This window comes from Prunus avium, chromosome 3 (assembly GCF_965620075.1).
Source record: "Prunus avium chromosome 3, drPruAviu1.hap1.1, whole genome shotgun sequence".
NCBI classification, from domain to species: Eukaryota; Viridiplantae; Streptophyta; class Magnoliopsida; order Rosales; family Rosaceae; genus Prunus; species Prunus avium.
In genome coordinates, this window is record NC_142286.1 from 21,530,226 (window position 1) to 21,547,871 (window position 17,646).

The 17,646-nt window shown below is 40.7% G+C and overlaps 1 protein-coding gene, 1 long non-coding RNA gene and 1 other non-coding gene across 4 annotated transcripts; 2 read left to right on the forward strand and 1 right to left on the reverse strand.

Moving 5' to 3' along the window:
- The first annotated feature begins 918 nt into the window (after nucleotides 1-918).
- Nucleotides 919-1,025, forward strand: LOC148295735 (small nucleolar RNA R71). The gene has a single exon (XR_015834897.1). It is a non-coding gene; the product is annotated as a small nucleolar RNA R71 (small nucleolar RNA).
- A 2,320-nt stretch (nucleotides 1,026-3,345) lies between these two features.
- On the forward strand, nucleotides 3,346-7,189 carry LOC148295736 (uncharacterized). Of its 2 annotated transcripts, XR_015834421.1 has the most exons (4): nucleotides 3,346-3,789; nucleotides 3,902-3,963; nucleotides 4,114-4,189; nucleotides 7,021-7,189. It is a non-coding gene; the product is annotated as an uncharacterized LOC148295736 (long non-coding RNA). The 2 variants fall into 2 exon arrangements; XR_015834420.1 differs by having other exon boundaries at nucleotides 3,346-3,963.
- LOC148295737 (uncharacterized) lies at nucleotides 4,696-7,002 on the reverse strand. The gene has a single exon (XM_088250093.1). The coding sequence runs from the start codon at nucleotides 7,000-7,002 to the stop codon at nucleotides 4,696-4,698; it is 2,307 nt and encodes a 768-aa protein (XP_088106219.1).
- Nucleotides 7,190-17,646: the final 10,457 nt, after the last annotated feature.

Sequence of the window (17,646 nt, forward strand, 5' to 3'; positions counted from 1 at the left end):
GGAACTTGATTAGCATTAGATGATACCTTAGGGCCTGTGCTCTTTCCAAGAGAATTGAGGGGCTGTTTGGTGGAACCTGTGGGCTGCCCTTGTGGTGGCTGAATGATCTCCACGTTTTCTCCATCTTCTTGCTCTTCATTGGCATCTCCAACCTTATTATCAACTTGTTTACCACTTCTCAAGATGTGCACTGCTTTAACTTGCTCATGATGCCTTGGATTCACCTCCGTTTGGCTTGGAAAAGTTCCGGATGCTCTATTGCTCATGGAGGATGCAATCTGCCCAACTTGCACTTCTAGTTTGTTCACTGCATTTTGAAGATTCTGATTGGTTTGCATCTGTTGCCCCATGAACTTCTTGAACATGTCTTGCAATTCTCCCATTTGATCACCCCTTTGCTCTTGTACTTGTTGGGGAGCTTGCTGGAATTGCCTTTGTTGTATTTGAAATCCTGGGGGAGGTCCTTGAGATTGTTGCACATTTGAATTATTGCTCCACCTGAAATTAGGATGATTTCTCGACCCCGGATTGTATGTGTTTGAGTAAGGATCATTCTGAGGATTCCTTCCTTGAAGGGCATTTGCTTGCTCTAGCATGTGCTTTGCAAAAGATTGGTCTTGAACTTCCTCTTTGCTTCCTAGAGGGCCAGTCACTGCCTGTTGAAGCAAAGAACACATAACATCAAGTTTTGCATTAATCTCATTATTAGTACTTACCTCAGAGACCACAGCTTTCATAGGAGCTCCTCTTCCTTTATTGTAGCTCCATTGTTGAGAGTTGGTACTCAAAGATTCAAAGAGAGTAAAAGCCTCATCTGCTGTTTTGTTCATCAGTCCTTCTCCACTTGTTGCATCTACCATCATCCTTTCGGAATCAAGCAAACCTTCATAGAAAGATTGCATTTGCATCCAACTCTCTATATTGTGGTGTGGGCAAGAACTCATCATCTCCTTGTACCTCTCCCAGCATTCATGAAAAGCTTCTCCTTCTCTTTGTGTGAAACCAAGAATTTCCTTTCTAATCTTGTTAGTCTTTTGAGCTGGAAAGAATTTCTGCAAAAACTTATTAGAAAGCTCATCCCAAGTACGAATTGAAGCATTAGGCAAAGAGTATAACCATGACTTAGCCTTATCTTTTAAACTGAATGGGAATAGCCTCATCTTAATCTGCTCATCATCAAGTCCTTGAATTTTGATTGTAGCACATATTTCAAAGAATTGCTTAACATGCATGTAAGGATCCTCAGTGGTATTACCATAATAAGTTGGAAGAAGATGAATCATACCACTTCTAAGCTCAAACCTGTCAATTGTGAGTTGAGGATAGACGATGCACGAAGGTTGATCAGTGACTTTGGGGATGGAAAATTCACGCAGGGGTTTCCTAGGTTGGACAACAAGCGCACCACCTCCTTCATCATTATTGTTGTTGTTTGGAATCTCTGCCATCTTGCTTGAACCTTCAGATTCGTAGCTCTCAGATTCAGCACTTAAAGAACTATAATTCCTCCTCAAACCAACACGTACAGCAAAAGTTCCTGGTGAAATTGGCTCAGAATCAGATTCGGACATATATGCACACACAAGAAACCAATTAGTGCCTTCAAATGGAGATAACAACTAAAAAGAAAAACAGAATACAGAAATAAAAACCAACGAAAACAAAAACAAAAACACTCAAAGTAATCTAACTATAGCACCATCGTTACCGGTTCCCCGGCAACGGCGCCAAAAACTTGTTGAGCCTATTCCTAACAACTAAAATGAGTTATTAAAAATAGAAACTTCAATTCTCGCAAGTGCACGAACCATTTATAGTATAGCTTATGAAATACGAGGTCGATCCCACGGAGAATGGTAACTTGGTTGCAAGTTAAACTACTTAGAATGATGGAAAAACTGAAAACAAAGAAACAAACTAACTAACAATTGGCAAGGTCTAGGACAGAATCCTAGCACCACACACGCACTCGAATGGGGGGTTTTTGTTGTTTAAATGAAAACAAGAGAATGAAATGGAAGTGCTGGAAGTAAACAATGGCAGCAATGAACAAGTTGTGAAACAATGATTGAGAAGTGTTAGAGCCTTGGAATCTACCACTAGTCTTCCTATCCAAGTTATGAATGCATAGAAATTGACTCAAGCTTCATTAACAATAGATTATCGCATACAAGCCTATGGTATCTAGGTGCAGGATGCATGATTCTCCTAAGGCATGTAATTGTGCATGGTATCTACACAACACGTGATCTCTAATATGCAACCTAAGCATGGTATCTACTTAGAATAAAGCATATAAGAGTCATTAAGTTCCTTGAGAATATGATAATCACACAAGTCCTAGAACATGGTATCTGTCCTAGTCAACCTATGGTTATTAACCCCTTGAATGATTCTTAGGCCATTCATGTGTTGCTTGTGAAAGGAGAGTAGAATTGGTGAATCTAAACCCCTTCCCAACCTGTGCTAGATGCATAAAATCCTAGTTAGCTACTCCAAGAAAACATACATCAAGCACATAATAAGCTGGAGATTAACAACTTGATAATGAAAGCAAGGAAATCAATTAACTATGAAATCATCCATAACATTGAATATTCATGACTAGGGCTTCATCCTAAGCCCTAACAAAATGGATTAGTTAAACATAATTATGAATACAGAAGATAAGAAATACATAGGTAGAATAAAGAGAATAGAAGAACTAGCTGGTGGCAGCAAGGTAGTTTCCAGGACAGCTCCCAGCTCTCCCTCCTTTGCAGCTAGCTCTCTCTCTCTCTTTGTGGTGAATCTGAATGTGTGTATGGAAGTAATGGATGAAGTGAATTGTGTCTGGGATGTGGAATGGAAGTGGTATTTATAGGGAGAAGGAAAGGGGAATTCTGAATTGAATATGACTAATGCATACAACACTTGTATTTAGATAATCAGAATTGGTTGCTGCACTAATAAATCCCACCAGCAGCCATAGGTCATCTTCATGTCAGCATGATCAAGCATCCATCAGCTCATCCTCATGTCAGCATGATGTGTATTTTGATGGGCTCACGGATTGGGTTTGGCTGAATCCAAATATGACTTTAAGATATCCATTTTGAAGTTCAGAATGTCTCTGATCCAACCACACAAGTATTGGCCCAATCCAAGCTCGGATGAAGAAGATAAGTCCGAAATGAACTTCTAACTCAATATCCAGTTTTTGCACGTTTTGCACCATTTTGCTTCAAAAGCAATCTCTTGCTGCCTTCAACCTATAGAACACACAAACATAGGTAAGTGACTTGAAATAAAGAGAAACTAAACAAAATTACTAAGTAACGAAGGCATACAAACATAGGTAAAAAAACGAAATAGGAATCAAATAGACTCTTGACTAGAGCCCAGAGCCAACGGCTCTCGTTGTCCCTTTGCTCATCAGAACCCATACTCCATTCAATTTTTCTTAGAATCCACGCCGTCACCTACTCAAAACCCAAAAGTCTCTCTCTTGTGTCTTTCTCAAAACGCAAACCCTTCCCTTTCTCTGTTAGCCCAGTCACCTGCGCAGATATTCCTTTTCGCAAATATTTCTTCTGTGCACTAATAGCGCTTCTTTATCTTGCGCACACTCAAACCTTCTCTCATAGGCATTTCTCTCAGAAACCCACACTCCGCTCTCGTTCGCAGCTGTTTCAAAACTCAAACTTGGAGTTTTCTGTGCTGGATTTGCTCGAAATGGTATTTGGAGTAACCAAGGGGCCGCTCCGTCCTTAACGATGCACTTCAAACATCAGATCTGAGAGGCCAAAGGTAAAACCCTCCTCAGATATTGGAAATTTCGTTTCAGAATTGATGGTGTGAGCAAAGTCTAACCCTTGCGTGTATGTGTATCCATGTGCGGTCAACCCCCAAACTTGCAAAGCTGAGCAGATTTACACCACACATTGGTCTTGATGAAAATTATGTTTCTGAGCTTGGGTAACGGTAAGCCTCGCGGTTTGCTTGTAATCCATCACTGTCAACTTCGTTTGATGGAAGTAGCAATTTTGGCGTCAGTTCAGTTAGGACTGAAGAACCTCTTTGCCTTGTCTTGAGTGACTCATCCACATCTGTTTTCATCTGCTTCAATTTTAGATTTGCATCAACTTGGAAATAAGACGTGGAGACTGCCGGATGTCAGCGAGCAAGTCAATCTTCAAGTTGCGAGCAGGTATAATATCGAATCCCTGCAAGTTTTGTGGTTGTAATCTGGTAGACTTGCTGCTGGGTGCATGATTCCAGCATAGGAATAGCTGCCTTTGATGTTCATGTAGACTTGCTACTGGGTGCATGATTCCAGTGTAGGATTGCTGCTGGGTGCATGATTCCAGTATAGGATTATCTGCTAGTATGTTTGCTGCTGATTGTTGTGTCCTACATTGAACCAAATATGTGTTAGGAGTAGAAAGAAAATAAAAACAACTAGATAAAGAAAACCAACAAAAAGAAGTAACGAGTTTAGAAAAATTGGGTTGCCTCCCAATAAGCGCTTTATTTTAAGTCTGTAGCTAGACGTTGCAGAAGCCTGGTGGTTAGATCACTGGTTCCTTCAGAGTCAATGACTCGCGTGCAATATCGAAGGGCGACTCCAAATATGGTTTCAGCCTGTGACCGTTCACTTTGAATGTGTTGCCATTAATTTCACTTGTAATATCAACCGCCCCATGAGGATAAACCTTAGTAACCAAATAGGGGCCATTCCAACGAAGACTTTAATTCTCCTGGAAATAACTTAAGCCTTGAACTGAATAACACAACCTTTTTCCCTGGCCGAAATTCCTTCCGCAAAATTTTACTGTCATGAAATGCCTTAGTTCTTTCCTTGTAGATGCGAGAACTGTTATAAGCACCTTGACGAGTTTCCTCTAGCTCCTTTAACTGCAATTTCCGCTTTTTCGCTTTTCCCCTGCTGAGCAACTTATCTGTATTTGAACTTGCCTGAAAGCTAGCTTGAACCATATTGTCTACCACATCAATGTGCATACATTCCTGCTGTTCAGCAGGACGTTTTGCTCCTTCAAACAAATTAAAAACCACAGATTGGTCTTGAACTCGTAAAGTTAATGTTCCAGCTTCCACATCAATTAAAGTCCTAGCTGTTGCCATAAACGGTCTCCCCAAAATAATCGGTGTTTGCATGTCTTCATCCATATCCAAGACCACAAAATCTGCAGGAAGATAGAGATTATCCACTTTAATAATGAGGTCTTCAATAATTCCCCTAGGGTAAGCAACTGAACGGTCCGCCAGTTGTAGAATAACTGATGTAGGCTTGATTTCTCCTTGTCCTAGTCTCTGAAAAACAGAAAAAGGCATTAAATTAATACTGGCACCCAAATCAATTAAAGCACGTTTAAAATTAGAATTTCCAATTGTGCATGAAATTGTAAAACTCCCTGGGTCTTGTTTCTTTGGAGGCAGTTTGTGTAATAAAACTGCGCTGCACTGTTCTGTAAGAATAACTTTTTCAAAATCCACGAGCTTCTTTTTCTTTGTGCAAACATCCTTTAAAAACTTGGCATAAGAGGGAATGTTCTTAATTGCGTCAATCAATGGAAGATTGATCTGAACTTTGGCCAACGTCTTCATAAAATCTGTCAACTGTTGATCTTTAACTTTGGGCTTCAACCTTTCAGGATAAGGCATTGGAGGCACATAAACACGTTCTGCAGTTTCTGCAGCAATTTTTTCACTGTTTTCGGATCTGCCCATAGACTCTGTAGAATCCGCAACAATATTAGATTCTGCAAAATTTTCTGAATTTGTTTGTGGCTGTGATGCTGCCCCTGTATTTCCAGCACAATTGTCACCTCTATTGTCATAACTTTTACCCGAACGTAGAACTCGAACTGCCTTACAATCTGCGCCTCCCCTTGGATTTTGTTCAGTTTGGCTAGGAAATGTACCTGGTGCTCTTTCTGAAACTTGGAATGCAATCTGCCCCATTTGCTTTTCTATGTTTTTCACTGTTGCATGCAGATTTTGGAATTCTTGACTGGTGGCGTTTGCTAATTTTTCAATTGCAACCTCCCAAGCAGCCTTCGGCGCAATAGGTTGCTGTACCTGTTGTTGAAATTGTGGCCTTGCAGGCTGATCTCTGTCCCACTTAAAATTAGGATGATCTCTCCAACCCGGGTTGTAGACATTTGAATACGGGTCATATCTTGGACGCTGGAAATTATTAAATGCATTAACTTGTTCCGCTGCAAATTCCGGATAAGCATCTTTATGTGGACAGCTCAAAAAATCATGGGTTGTCACATTGCAAATGCTACAGGCAGCTGGTAAAAGCTGCTGTACAGCAACCTGTGAACCTGGAATTCTTTGTAATAACATGTCAAATTTTGCATCGAATCTTTCAAGCTTTTTCTCCATTTTTTCAATTTGTGCGGACATATATGGAGAACCATTAGATATCTCAAAAACAGATCTAGATTGTGGCTGCTCAACTGCCCATTGCTGTGTATCTGCTGCCATTTTTTCAAATAATAAACAAGCCTCTTGTGCATTTTTATCCTTGTACGAACCGCCGCATGAAGCGTTGACAAGAGTTTTTGTTGTCATATTTAACCCTCTGAAAAATATATGCACTTGATCCGTACTGCTAATACCAGAATGTGGGCATTTTCTATTCAACTCTTTAAACCGTTCCCACGCCTCATGGCTTCCAGATGGAAGTGTGAGGAGCCATCTCCTTGCTTGATCTTTCAATGTGTATGGAAATAAACGAAGCTTAATAGATTCAGCTGAAAATCCTTTCACCAAAATATTCTTGCATCCCATTAAAAATTCTGCAATGTGCATGTTAGGATCATCGGTTGATAACCCATGAAATGTAGGTAGAATACTCAACATGTGATGCTTGATTTCGAATGTAGACCCTTCTTCCACTGCTGGATATGTAATGCAACCTGGTATGTTAGTTGCATGAGCTGTTAAAGAATTACCCAAAGGATCACCAGCCTCTGGAATAACAAAAGCCATTGTTTCTTTACTGTGCAGGTCCTCAGAATATAAAGATTGCAGAAAAGTCCCTTGCAGTGAAGGAACCCACAGCAAATTTTGCTCCTTGCGTCTCCTCCTTAAAGATTGCTCAGGTTCTGGATCAAACGGAACCAACTGCTGAACTGCTGAACGCGTGCTGACCATGCACAGATTGTAATCTGCACTGCCCTGCTGTGATCTGTAAAAATAAAATAAAAACGGAAATTATTTCTTTCTTTTTCTTTTTTTTTTAAATTTTTATGTACAGCAATAATTAATGCAGAATCTGATTAGAACGAATTATTTTGAAATAATCCCCGGCAACGGCGCCAATTTCTTGATAGGCTTTTCAGTACCTGCGCAAACAGGGTTAAAACTCCTACAAAACTTGCAAGAATGACAAGGTTATTGTAGTATAAATGATTCTCGCAAGGTCGTTCTCCGCAGGGATTATTAAATAACTCGTAGCAACCAAATTCTAATTAATTATTGTAAAAGAGAAAGTTGAGATGTTTGATTTTAAGACCTTAACTTAAAACGAATTTAACTAATAAAAATAAGGCAATATGTAAATTTAAAGCTAAGGGCAAGAGAAACAGTTGTGTTTTTAGAAATCAAATTAAGAAAGCACTAGGGATCCGCCGTCACCTTAACAATTCTATATAGTTCTCCCAATTACTTATGATCTATACATGCATATTTCGAAGGTTAGGTATTCCTAATATATGCCTACTTGGACCCCCAACATAGAGCGTATATCACACATGCAATCTGTCTGTGGTATTCAGATCAAATCTAAACATACATGACTCATTAAGTTCTGTGAAACCTTTTGAAAAACCATGCAACCCTTAAGACGTGGTATTCATCCTAAGTGAACTTGCACATATTAATCACAAGAAGCCTTCATCAATTTCAGGGACCGACCTCCGACCAAAACTGCATCAAATTACTTTTCTAAACATCCTAATGGTGATCAAGCATCAAGACACTTAGATAGTTTAACCCAGTGATGAATAATTCGAAAACATACATGCATATAATCATAAGCAAATTGGACAGAAACTACATATTCTTGCTAAGGCTCGTGGCCTCACCCTAGCAAAAGAGAGTTAGTTACGCATGTTCATAATAAAAATAATCAAGTTCTTCATTCAAATAATAAAGATCGAAAACACCTTGAAGTAGAAATTCTTCACAAATCCTAGCAAAGTCGCGTTCAAAAGCCAAAAGAGAAGTCCCAAAATTCTGTGAAATAGAACTTAAATACTCCCTAAAACCTAGCTGCCAAGAACCTGCTTTTCTATCCCCACAAGGAAACTAAATAAAATAAAATAATGACATGACATAAAATCCAAATTGGACTAGGAGAATCTGCCCCCAATCTGCCCAGCCACGTTTTGGCCTCAAATCTGATCCAAATCCGGCCCAATACAGCTCATTTTAAAGATAAAAACGTTCTGAACACTTCTCCAGAAGGCCACGAATCCATCAGAGGTCATCTCGGGCTCCAAAAACGCCATAAAAGCCCAACACGTCACTTTCCAGCACTGCACACTGCTCCTTTATTTTATCGCCAGAAAATAACCGCTTGGTAGAAAAGTCTGAAATTTTGATACGATCAAGCCAAGTGACTCACGAACATCCTCCAACTGGAATTACTCCAAAATTCGTCCATTTGATTATGTTTTGCTCCAGAGAAAGTCGAAAGTCCTATATTGAGAATACAATTCAAAGTATCAAAATTCTTCCAAAATATTAACCAAAATATATTAAGAATGGGGCTAAATATATAATATAAAATATGCCCATCATACACCAACCACTCCAATTAGGAACGAACTGCCGTTGAACTTGAATTGTCCAATTTCTCACACCTATTGATTTCGGATCGAGCCAAAAGCTTGGGCAACATCATAATATGGTGGGAGGAGTCATTTTGGTGTGTTTTGAGTGAAATCCAACCGCTAGAAGTAAAACACCAACCACTCCAATTAGGAACGAACTGCCGTTGAACTTGAATTGTCCAATTTGGAACACCTATTGATTTCGTAGCGAGCCCAAAACTTGGGCAACATCATAATATGGTGGGAGGAGTCATTTGGTGTGTTTTGAGTGAAATCCAATCGCTAGAAGTAAGGAATACACCAACCACTCCAATTAGAAACGAACTGCCGTTGAACTTGAATTGTTCAATTTGGAACACCTATTGATTTCGGATCGAGCCAAAAGCTTGGGCAACATCACAATATGGTGGGAGGAGTCATTTTGGTGAGTTTTCAGTAAAATCCAATCGCTAGAAGTATGGAATACACCAACCACTCCAATTAGGAACGAACTGCCGTTGAACTTGAATTGTCCAATTTCGAACACCTATTGATTTCGGATCGAGCCCAAAACTTGGGCAAAATCCTAATATGGTGGGAGGAGTCATTTTGGAGAGTTTTGAGTGAAATCCAATCGCTAGAAGTATGGAATACACCAACCACTCCAACTAGGAACGAACTGCCGTTGAACTTGAATTGTCCAATTTGGAACACCTATTGATTTCGGATCGAACCCCAAACTTGGGCAACATCATAATATGTGGGAGGAGTCATTTGGTGAGTTTTGAGTGAAATCCAATCGCTAGAAGTATGGAATACACCAACCACTCCAATTAGGAACGAACTGCCGTTGAACTTGAATTGTCCAATTTCTCACACCTATTGATTTCGGATCGAGCCCAAAACTTGGGCAACATCATAATATGGTGCGAGGAGTCATTTGGTGAGTTTGGAGTGAAATCCAATCGCATACCCCAACCACTCCAATTAGGAACGAACTGCCGTTGAACTTGAATTGTCCAATTTGGAACACCTATTGATTTCGGATCGAGCCCAAAACTTGGGTAACATCATAATATGGTGGGAGGAGTCATTTGGTGAGTTTTGAGTGAAATCCAATCACTAGAAGTATGGAATACACCAACCACTGTAATTAGGAACGAAATGCCGTTGAACTTGAATTGTCCAATTTGGAACACCTATTGAATTCGGATCGAGCCCAAAACTTGGGCAACATCATAATATGGTGGGAAGAGTCATTTGGTGAGTTTTGAGTGAAATCCAATCGCTAGAAGTATGGAATACACCAACCACTCCAATTAGGAAGGAACAGCCGTTGAACTTGAATTGTCCAATTTCTCACACCTATTGATTTCGGATCGAGCCCAAAACTTGGGCAACATCATAATATGGTGGGAGGAGTCATTTGGTGAGTTTTGAGTGAAATCCAATCGCTAGAAGTATGGAATACACCAACCAAACCAATTAGGAACGAACTGCCGTTGAACTTGAATTGTCCAATTTGGAACACCTATTGATTTCGGATCGAGCCCAAAACTTGGGTAACATCATAATATGGTGGGAGGAGTCATTTGGTGAGTTTTGAGTGAAATCCAATCACTAGAAGTATGGAATACACCAACCACTGTAATTAGGAACGAAATGCCGTTGAACTTGAATTGTCCAATTTGGAACACCTATTGATTTCGGATCGAGCCCAAAACTTGGGCTGTTCATAATATGGTGGGAGGAGTCATTTGGTTAGTTTTGAGTGAAATCCAATGGCTAGAAGTATGGAATACACCAACCACTCCAACTAGGAACGAACTGCCGTTGAACTTGAATTGTCCAATTTGGAACACCTATTGATTTCGGATTGAGCCCAAAACTTCTGCAACATCATAATATGGTGGGAGGAGTCATTTGGTGAGTTTTGAGTGAAATCCAATCGCTAGAAGTATGGAATACACCAACAACTCCAATTAGGAACGAACTGCCGTTGAACTTGAATTGTCCAATTTCTCACACCTATTGATTTCGGATCAAGCCCAAAACTTGGGCAAGATCATAATATGGTGGGAGGAGTCATTTGGTGAGTTTTTAGTGAAATCCAATCGCTAGAAGTATGCAATACACCAACCACTCCAATTTCGAACGAACTGCCGTTGAACTTGAATTGTCCAATTTGTCACACCTATTGATTTCGGATCGAGCCCAAAACATGGGCAACATCATAATATAGTGGGAGGACTCATTTGGTCAGTTTTGAATGAAATCCAATCGCTAGAAGTATGGAATACACCAACCACTCCAATTAGGAACGAACTGCCGTTGAACTTGAATTGTCCAATTTCTCACACCTATTGATTTCGGATCGAGCCCCAAACTTGGGCAACATCATAATATGGTGGGAGGAGTCATTTGGTTTGTTTTGAGTATAATCCAATTGCTAGAAGTATGGAATACACCAACCACTCCAATTAGGAACGAATTGCCGTTGAACTTGAATTTTCCAATTTCTCACACCTATTGATTTCGGATCGAGCCCCAAACTTGGGCAACATCATAATATGGTGGGAGGACTCATTTGGTGAGTTTTGAGTGAAATCCAATTGCTAGAAGTATGGAATACAACAACCACTCCAATTAGGAACGAACTGCCGTTGAACTTGAATTGTCCAATTTGGAACACCTATTGATTTCGGATCGAGCCCAAAACCTGGGCAACATCATAATATGGTGGGAGGAGTCATTTGGCGAGTTTTGAGTGAAATCCAATTGCTAGAAGTATGGAATACACCAACCACTCCAATTAGGAAAGAACTGCCATTGAACTTGAATTGTCCAATTTCTCACACCTATTGATTTCGGATCGAGCCCAAAACACGGGCAACATCATAATATGGCGGGAGGAGTCATTTGGTGAGTTTTGAGTGAAATCCAATCGCTAGAAGTATTTAATACACCAACCACTCCAATTAGGTAAGAACTGCCGTTGAACCTGAATTGTCCAATTTCTCACACCTATTGATTTCAGATCGAGCCCAAAACTTGGGCAAGATCATAATATGGTGGGAGGAGTCATTTGGTGAGTTTTGAGTGAAATCGCTAGAAGTATGGAATACACCAACCACTCCAATTAGGAACGAACTGCCGTTGAACTTGAATTGTCCAATTTCTCACACCTATTGATTTCGGATCGAGCCCCAAACTTGGGCAACATCATAATATGGTTGGAGGAGTCATTTCGTTTGTTTTGAGTGAAATCCAATTGCTAGAAGTATGGAATACACCAACCACTCCAATTAGGAACGAACTGCCGTTGAACTTGAATTGTCCAATTTCTCACACCTATTGATTTCGGATCAAGCCCAAAACTTGGGCAAGATCATAAAATGGTGGGAGGAGTCATTTGGTGAGTTTTGAGTGAAATCCAATCGCTAGAAGTATGCAATACACCAACCACTCCAATTAGGAACGAACTGCCGTTGAACTTGAATTGTCCAATTTCGAACACCTATGGATTTCGGATCGAGACCAAAACTTGGGCAACGTCATAATATGGTGGGAGGAGTCATTTGGTGAGTTTTGAGTGAAATCCAATGGCTATAAGTATGGAATACACCAACCACTCCAATTAGGAACGAACTGCCGTTGAACTTGAATTGTCCAATTTCTCACACCTATTGATTTCGGATCGACCCCAAAACCCGGGCAACATCATAATATGGCTGGAGGAGTCATTTGGTGAGTTTTGAGTGAAATCCAATCGCTAGAAGTATGGAATACACCCACCACTCCAATTAGGAACGAACTGCCGTTGAACTTGAATTGTCCAATTTCTGACACCTATTGATTTCGGATCGAGCCCAAAACTTGGGCAAGATCCTAATATGGTGGGAGGAGTCATTTGGTGTGTTTTGAGTGAAATCCAATCGCTAGAAGTATGGAATACACCAACCACTCCAATTAGGAACGAATTGCCGTTGAACTTGAATTGTCCAATTTCCCGCACCTATTGATTTCGGATCGAACCCCAAACTTGGGGAACATCGTAATATGGTGGGAGGAGTCATTTGGTGAGTATTCAGTGAAATCCAATGGCTTGAAGTATGGAATACACCAACCACTCCAATTAGGAACGAACTGCCGTTGAACTTGAATTGTCCAATTTCTCACACCTATTGATTTCGGATCGAACCCAAAACTTGGGCAACATCATAATATGGTGGGTGGAGTCATTTGGTGAGTTTTGAGTGAAACCCAATCGCTACAAGTATGGAATACTCCAACCACTCCAATTAGGAACGAACTGCTGTTGAACTTGAATTGTCCAATTTCCAGCACCTATTGATTTCGGATCGAACCCCAAACTTGGGCAACATCATAATATGATGGGAGGAGTCATTTGGTGAGTTTTGAGTGAAATCCAATCGCTAGAAGTATGGAATACACCAACCACTCCAATTAGGAACGAACTACCGTTGAACTTGAATTGTCCAATTTCTCACACCTATTGATTTCGGACCGAGCCCAAAACTTGGGCAACATCATAATATGGTGGGAGGAGTCATTTGGTGAGTTTTGAGTGAAATCCAATCGCTAGAAGTATGGAATTCACCAACCACTCCAATTAGGAACGAACTGCCGTTGAACTTGAATTGTCCAATTTGGAACACCTATTGATTTCGAATAGAGCCTAAAACTTGGGCAAAATCATAATATGGTGGGAGGAGTCATTTGGTGAGTTTTGAGTGAAATCCAATGGCTTGAAGTATGGAATACACCAACCACTCCAATTAGGAACGAACTGCCGTTGAACTTGAATTGTCCAATTTCTCACACCTATTGATTTCGGATCGAGCCTAAAACTTGGGCAACATCATAATATGGTGGGAGGAGTCATTTGGTGAGTTTTGAGTGAAATCCAATCGCTAGAAGTATGGAATACACCAACCACACCAATTAGGAACAAACTGCCATTGAACTTGAATTGTCCAATTTCCCGCACCTATTGATTTCAGATCAAACCCCAAACTTGGGCAACATCATAATATGGCGGGAGGAGTCATTTGGTGAGTTTTGACTGAAATCCAATCGCTAGAAGTATGGAATACACCAACCACTCCAATTAGGAACGAACTGCCGTTGAACTTGAATTGTCCAATTTCCCGAACCTATTGATTTCGGATCGAACCCCAAACTTGGGCAACATCAAAATATGGTGGGAGGAGTCATTTGGTGAGTTTTGAATGAAATCCAATCGCTAGAAGTATGGAATACACCAACCACTCCAATTAGGAACGAACTGCCGTAGAACTTGAATTGTCCAATTTCTCACACCTATTGATTTCGGATCGAACCCCAAACTTGGGCAACATCAAAATATGGTGGGAGGAGTCATTTGTTGAGTTTTGAGTGAAATCCAACTGCTAGAAGTATGGAATACACCAACCATTCCAATTAGGAACGAACTGCCGTTGAACTTGAATTGTCCAATTTCTGACACCTATTGATTTCGGATCGAGCCCAAAACTTGGGCAAGATCCTAATATGGTGGGAGGAGTCATTTGGTGTGTTTTGAGTGAAATCCAATCGCTAGAAGTATGGAATACACCAACCACTCCAATTAGGAACGAATTGCCGTTGAACTTGAATTGTCCAATTTCCCGCACCTATTGATTTCGGATCGAACCCCAAACTTGGGGAACATCGTAATATGGTGGGAGGAGTCATTTGGTGAGTATTCAGTGAAATCCAATGGCTTGAAGTATGGAATACACCAACCACTCCAATTAGGAACGAACTGCCGTTGAACTTGAATTGTCCAATTTCTCACACCTATTGATTTCGGATCGAACCCAAAACTTGGGCAACATCATAATATGGTGGGTGGAGTCATTTGGTGAGTTTTGAGTGAAACCCAATCGCTACAAGTATGGAATACTCCAACCACTCCAATTAGGAACGAACTGCTGTTGAACTTGAATTGTCCAATTTCCAGCACCTATTGATTTCGGATCGAACCCCAAACTTGGGCAACATCATAATATGATGGGAGGAGTCATTTGGTGAGTTTTGAGTGAAATCCAATCGCTAGAAGTATGGAATACACCAACCACTCCAATTAGGAACGAACTACCGTTGAACTTGAATTGTCCAATTTCTCACACCTATTGATTTCGGACCGAGCCCAAAACTTGGGCAACATCATAATATGGTGGGAGGAGTCATTTGGTGAGTTTTGAGTGAAATCCAATCGCTAGAAGTATGGAATTCACCAACCACTCCAATTAGGAACGAACTGCCGTTGAACTTGAATTGTCCAATTTGGAACACCTATTGATTTCGAATAGAGCCTAAAACTTGGGCAAAATCATAATATGGTGGGAGGAGTCATTTGGTGAGTTTTGAGTGAAATCCAATGGCTTGAAGTATGGAATACACCAACCACTCCAATTAGGAACGAACTGCCGTTGAACTTGAATTGTCCAATTTCTCACACCTATTGATTTCGGATCGAGCCTAAAACTTGGGCAACATCATAATATGGTGGGAGGAGTCATTTGGTGAGTTTTGAGTGAAATCCAATCGCTAGAAGTATGGAATACACCAACCACACCAATTAGGAACAAACTGCCATTGAACTTGAATTGTCCAATTTCCCGCACCTATTGATTTCAGATCAAACCCCAAACTTGGGCAACATCATAATATGGCGGGAGGAGTCATTTGGTGAGTTTTGACTGAAATCCAATCGCTAGAAGTATGGAATACACCAACCACTCCAATTAGGAACGAACTGCCGTTGAACTTGAATTGTCCAATTTCCCGAACCTATTGATTTCGGATCGAACCCCAAACTTGGGCAACATCAAAATATGGTGGGAGGAGTCATTTGGTGAGTTTTGAATGAAATCCAATCGCTAGAAGTATGGAATACACCAACCACTCCAATTAGGAACGAACTGCCGTAGAACTTGAATTGTCCAATTTCTCACACCTATTGATTTCGGATCGAACCCCAAACTTGGGCAACATCAAAATATGGTGGGAGGAGTCATTTGTTGAGTTTTGAGTGAAATCCAACTGCTAGAAGTATGGAATACACCAACCATTCCAATTAGGAACGAACTACCGTTGAACTTGAATTGTCCAATTTCTCACACCTATTTATTTCGGATGGAACCCCAAACTTGTGCAACATCATAATATGGTGGGAGGAGTCATTTGGTGAGTTTCGAGTGAAATCCAATCGCTAGAAGTATGGAATACACCAACCACTCCAATTAGGAACGAACTGCCGTTGAACTTAAATTGTCCAATTTCTCGCACCTATTAAGTTCGGATCGAGCCCAAAACTTGGGCAACATCATAATATGGTGGGAGGAGTCATTTGGTGAGTTTTGAGTGAAATCCAATCACTAGAAGTATGGAATACACCAACCACACCAATTAGGAACGAACTGCCGTTGAACTTGAATTGTCCAATTTGGAACGCCTATCGATTTCGGATCGAGCCCAAAACTTGGGCAACATCATAATATGGTGGGAGGAGTCATTTGGTGAGTTTTGAGTGAAATCCAATCGCTAGAAGTATGGAATACCCCAACCACTCCAATTAGGAACGAACTGCCGTTGAACTTGAATTGTCCAATTTCTCACACCTATTGATTTCGGATCGAGCCCAAAACTTGGGCAACATCATAATATGCTGGGAGGAGTCATTTGGTAAATTTTGAGGGCAATCCAGTCGCTAGAAGTATGGAATACACCAACCACTCCAATTAGGAACGAACTGCCGTTGAACTTGAATTGTCCAATTTCCCGCACCTATTGATTTCGGATCGAACCCCAAACTTGGGGAACATCGTAATATGGTGGGAGGAGTCATTTGGTGAGTTTTCAGTGAAATCCAATGGCTTGAAGTATGGAATACACCAACCACTCCAATTAGGAACGAACTGCCGTTGAACTTGAATTGTCCAATTTCTCACACCTATTGATTTCGGATCGAGCCCAAAACTTGGGCAAGATCCTAATATGGTGGGAGGAGTCATTTGGTGAGTTTTGAGTGAAATCCAATCGCTAGAAGTTTGGAATACACCAACCACTCCAATTAGGAACGAACTGCCGTTGAACTTGAATTGTCCAATTTCTCACACCTATTGATTTCGGATCGAACTCAAAACTTGGGCAACATCATATTATGGTGGCATGAGATATTTGGTGAGTTTTGAGTGAAATCCAATCGCTAGAAGAATGGAATACACCAACCACTCCAATTTGGAACGAACTGTCGTTTGAACTTGAATTGTCCAATTTCGCACACCTATTGATTTCGGATCGAGCCCAAAACTTGGGCAACATCATAATATGGTGGGTGGAGTCATTTGGTGAGTTTTGAGCGAAATCAAATCGCTAGAAGTATGGAATACACCAACCACTCCAATTAGGAACGAACTGCCGTTGAACTTCAATTGTCCAATTTGGAACAACTATTGATTTCGGATTGAGCCCAAAACTTGGGCAACATCATAATATGGTAGGAGGAGTCATTTGGTGAGTTTTGAGGAAAATCCAATCGCTAGAAGTATGGAATACACCAACCACCCCAATTAGGAACGAACTGCCGTTGAACTTGAAATGTCCTATTTGGAGCACCTATTGATTTCGGATCGAGCCCAAAACTTGGGCAACTGGTGGGAGGAGTCATTAGGTGAGTTTTGAGGGAAATCCAATCGCTAGAAGTACGGAATACACCAACCACCCCAATTAGGAACGAACTGCCGTTGAACTTGAATTGTCCAATTTCTCA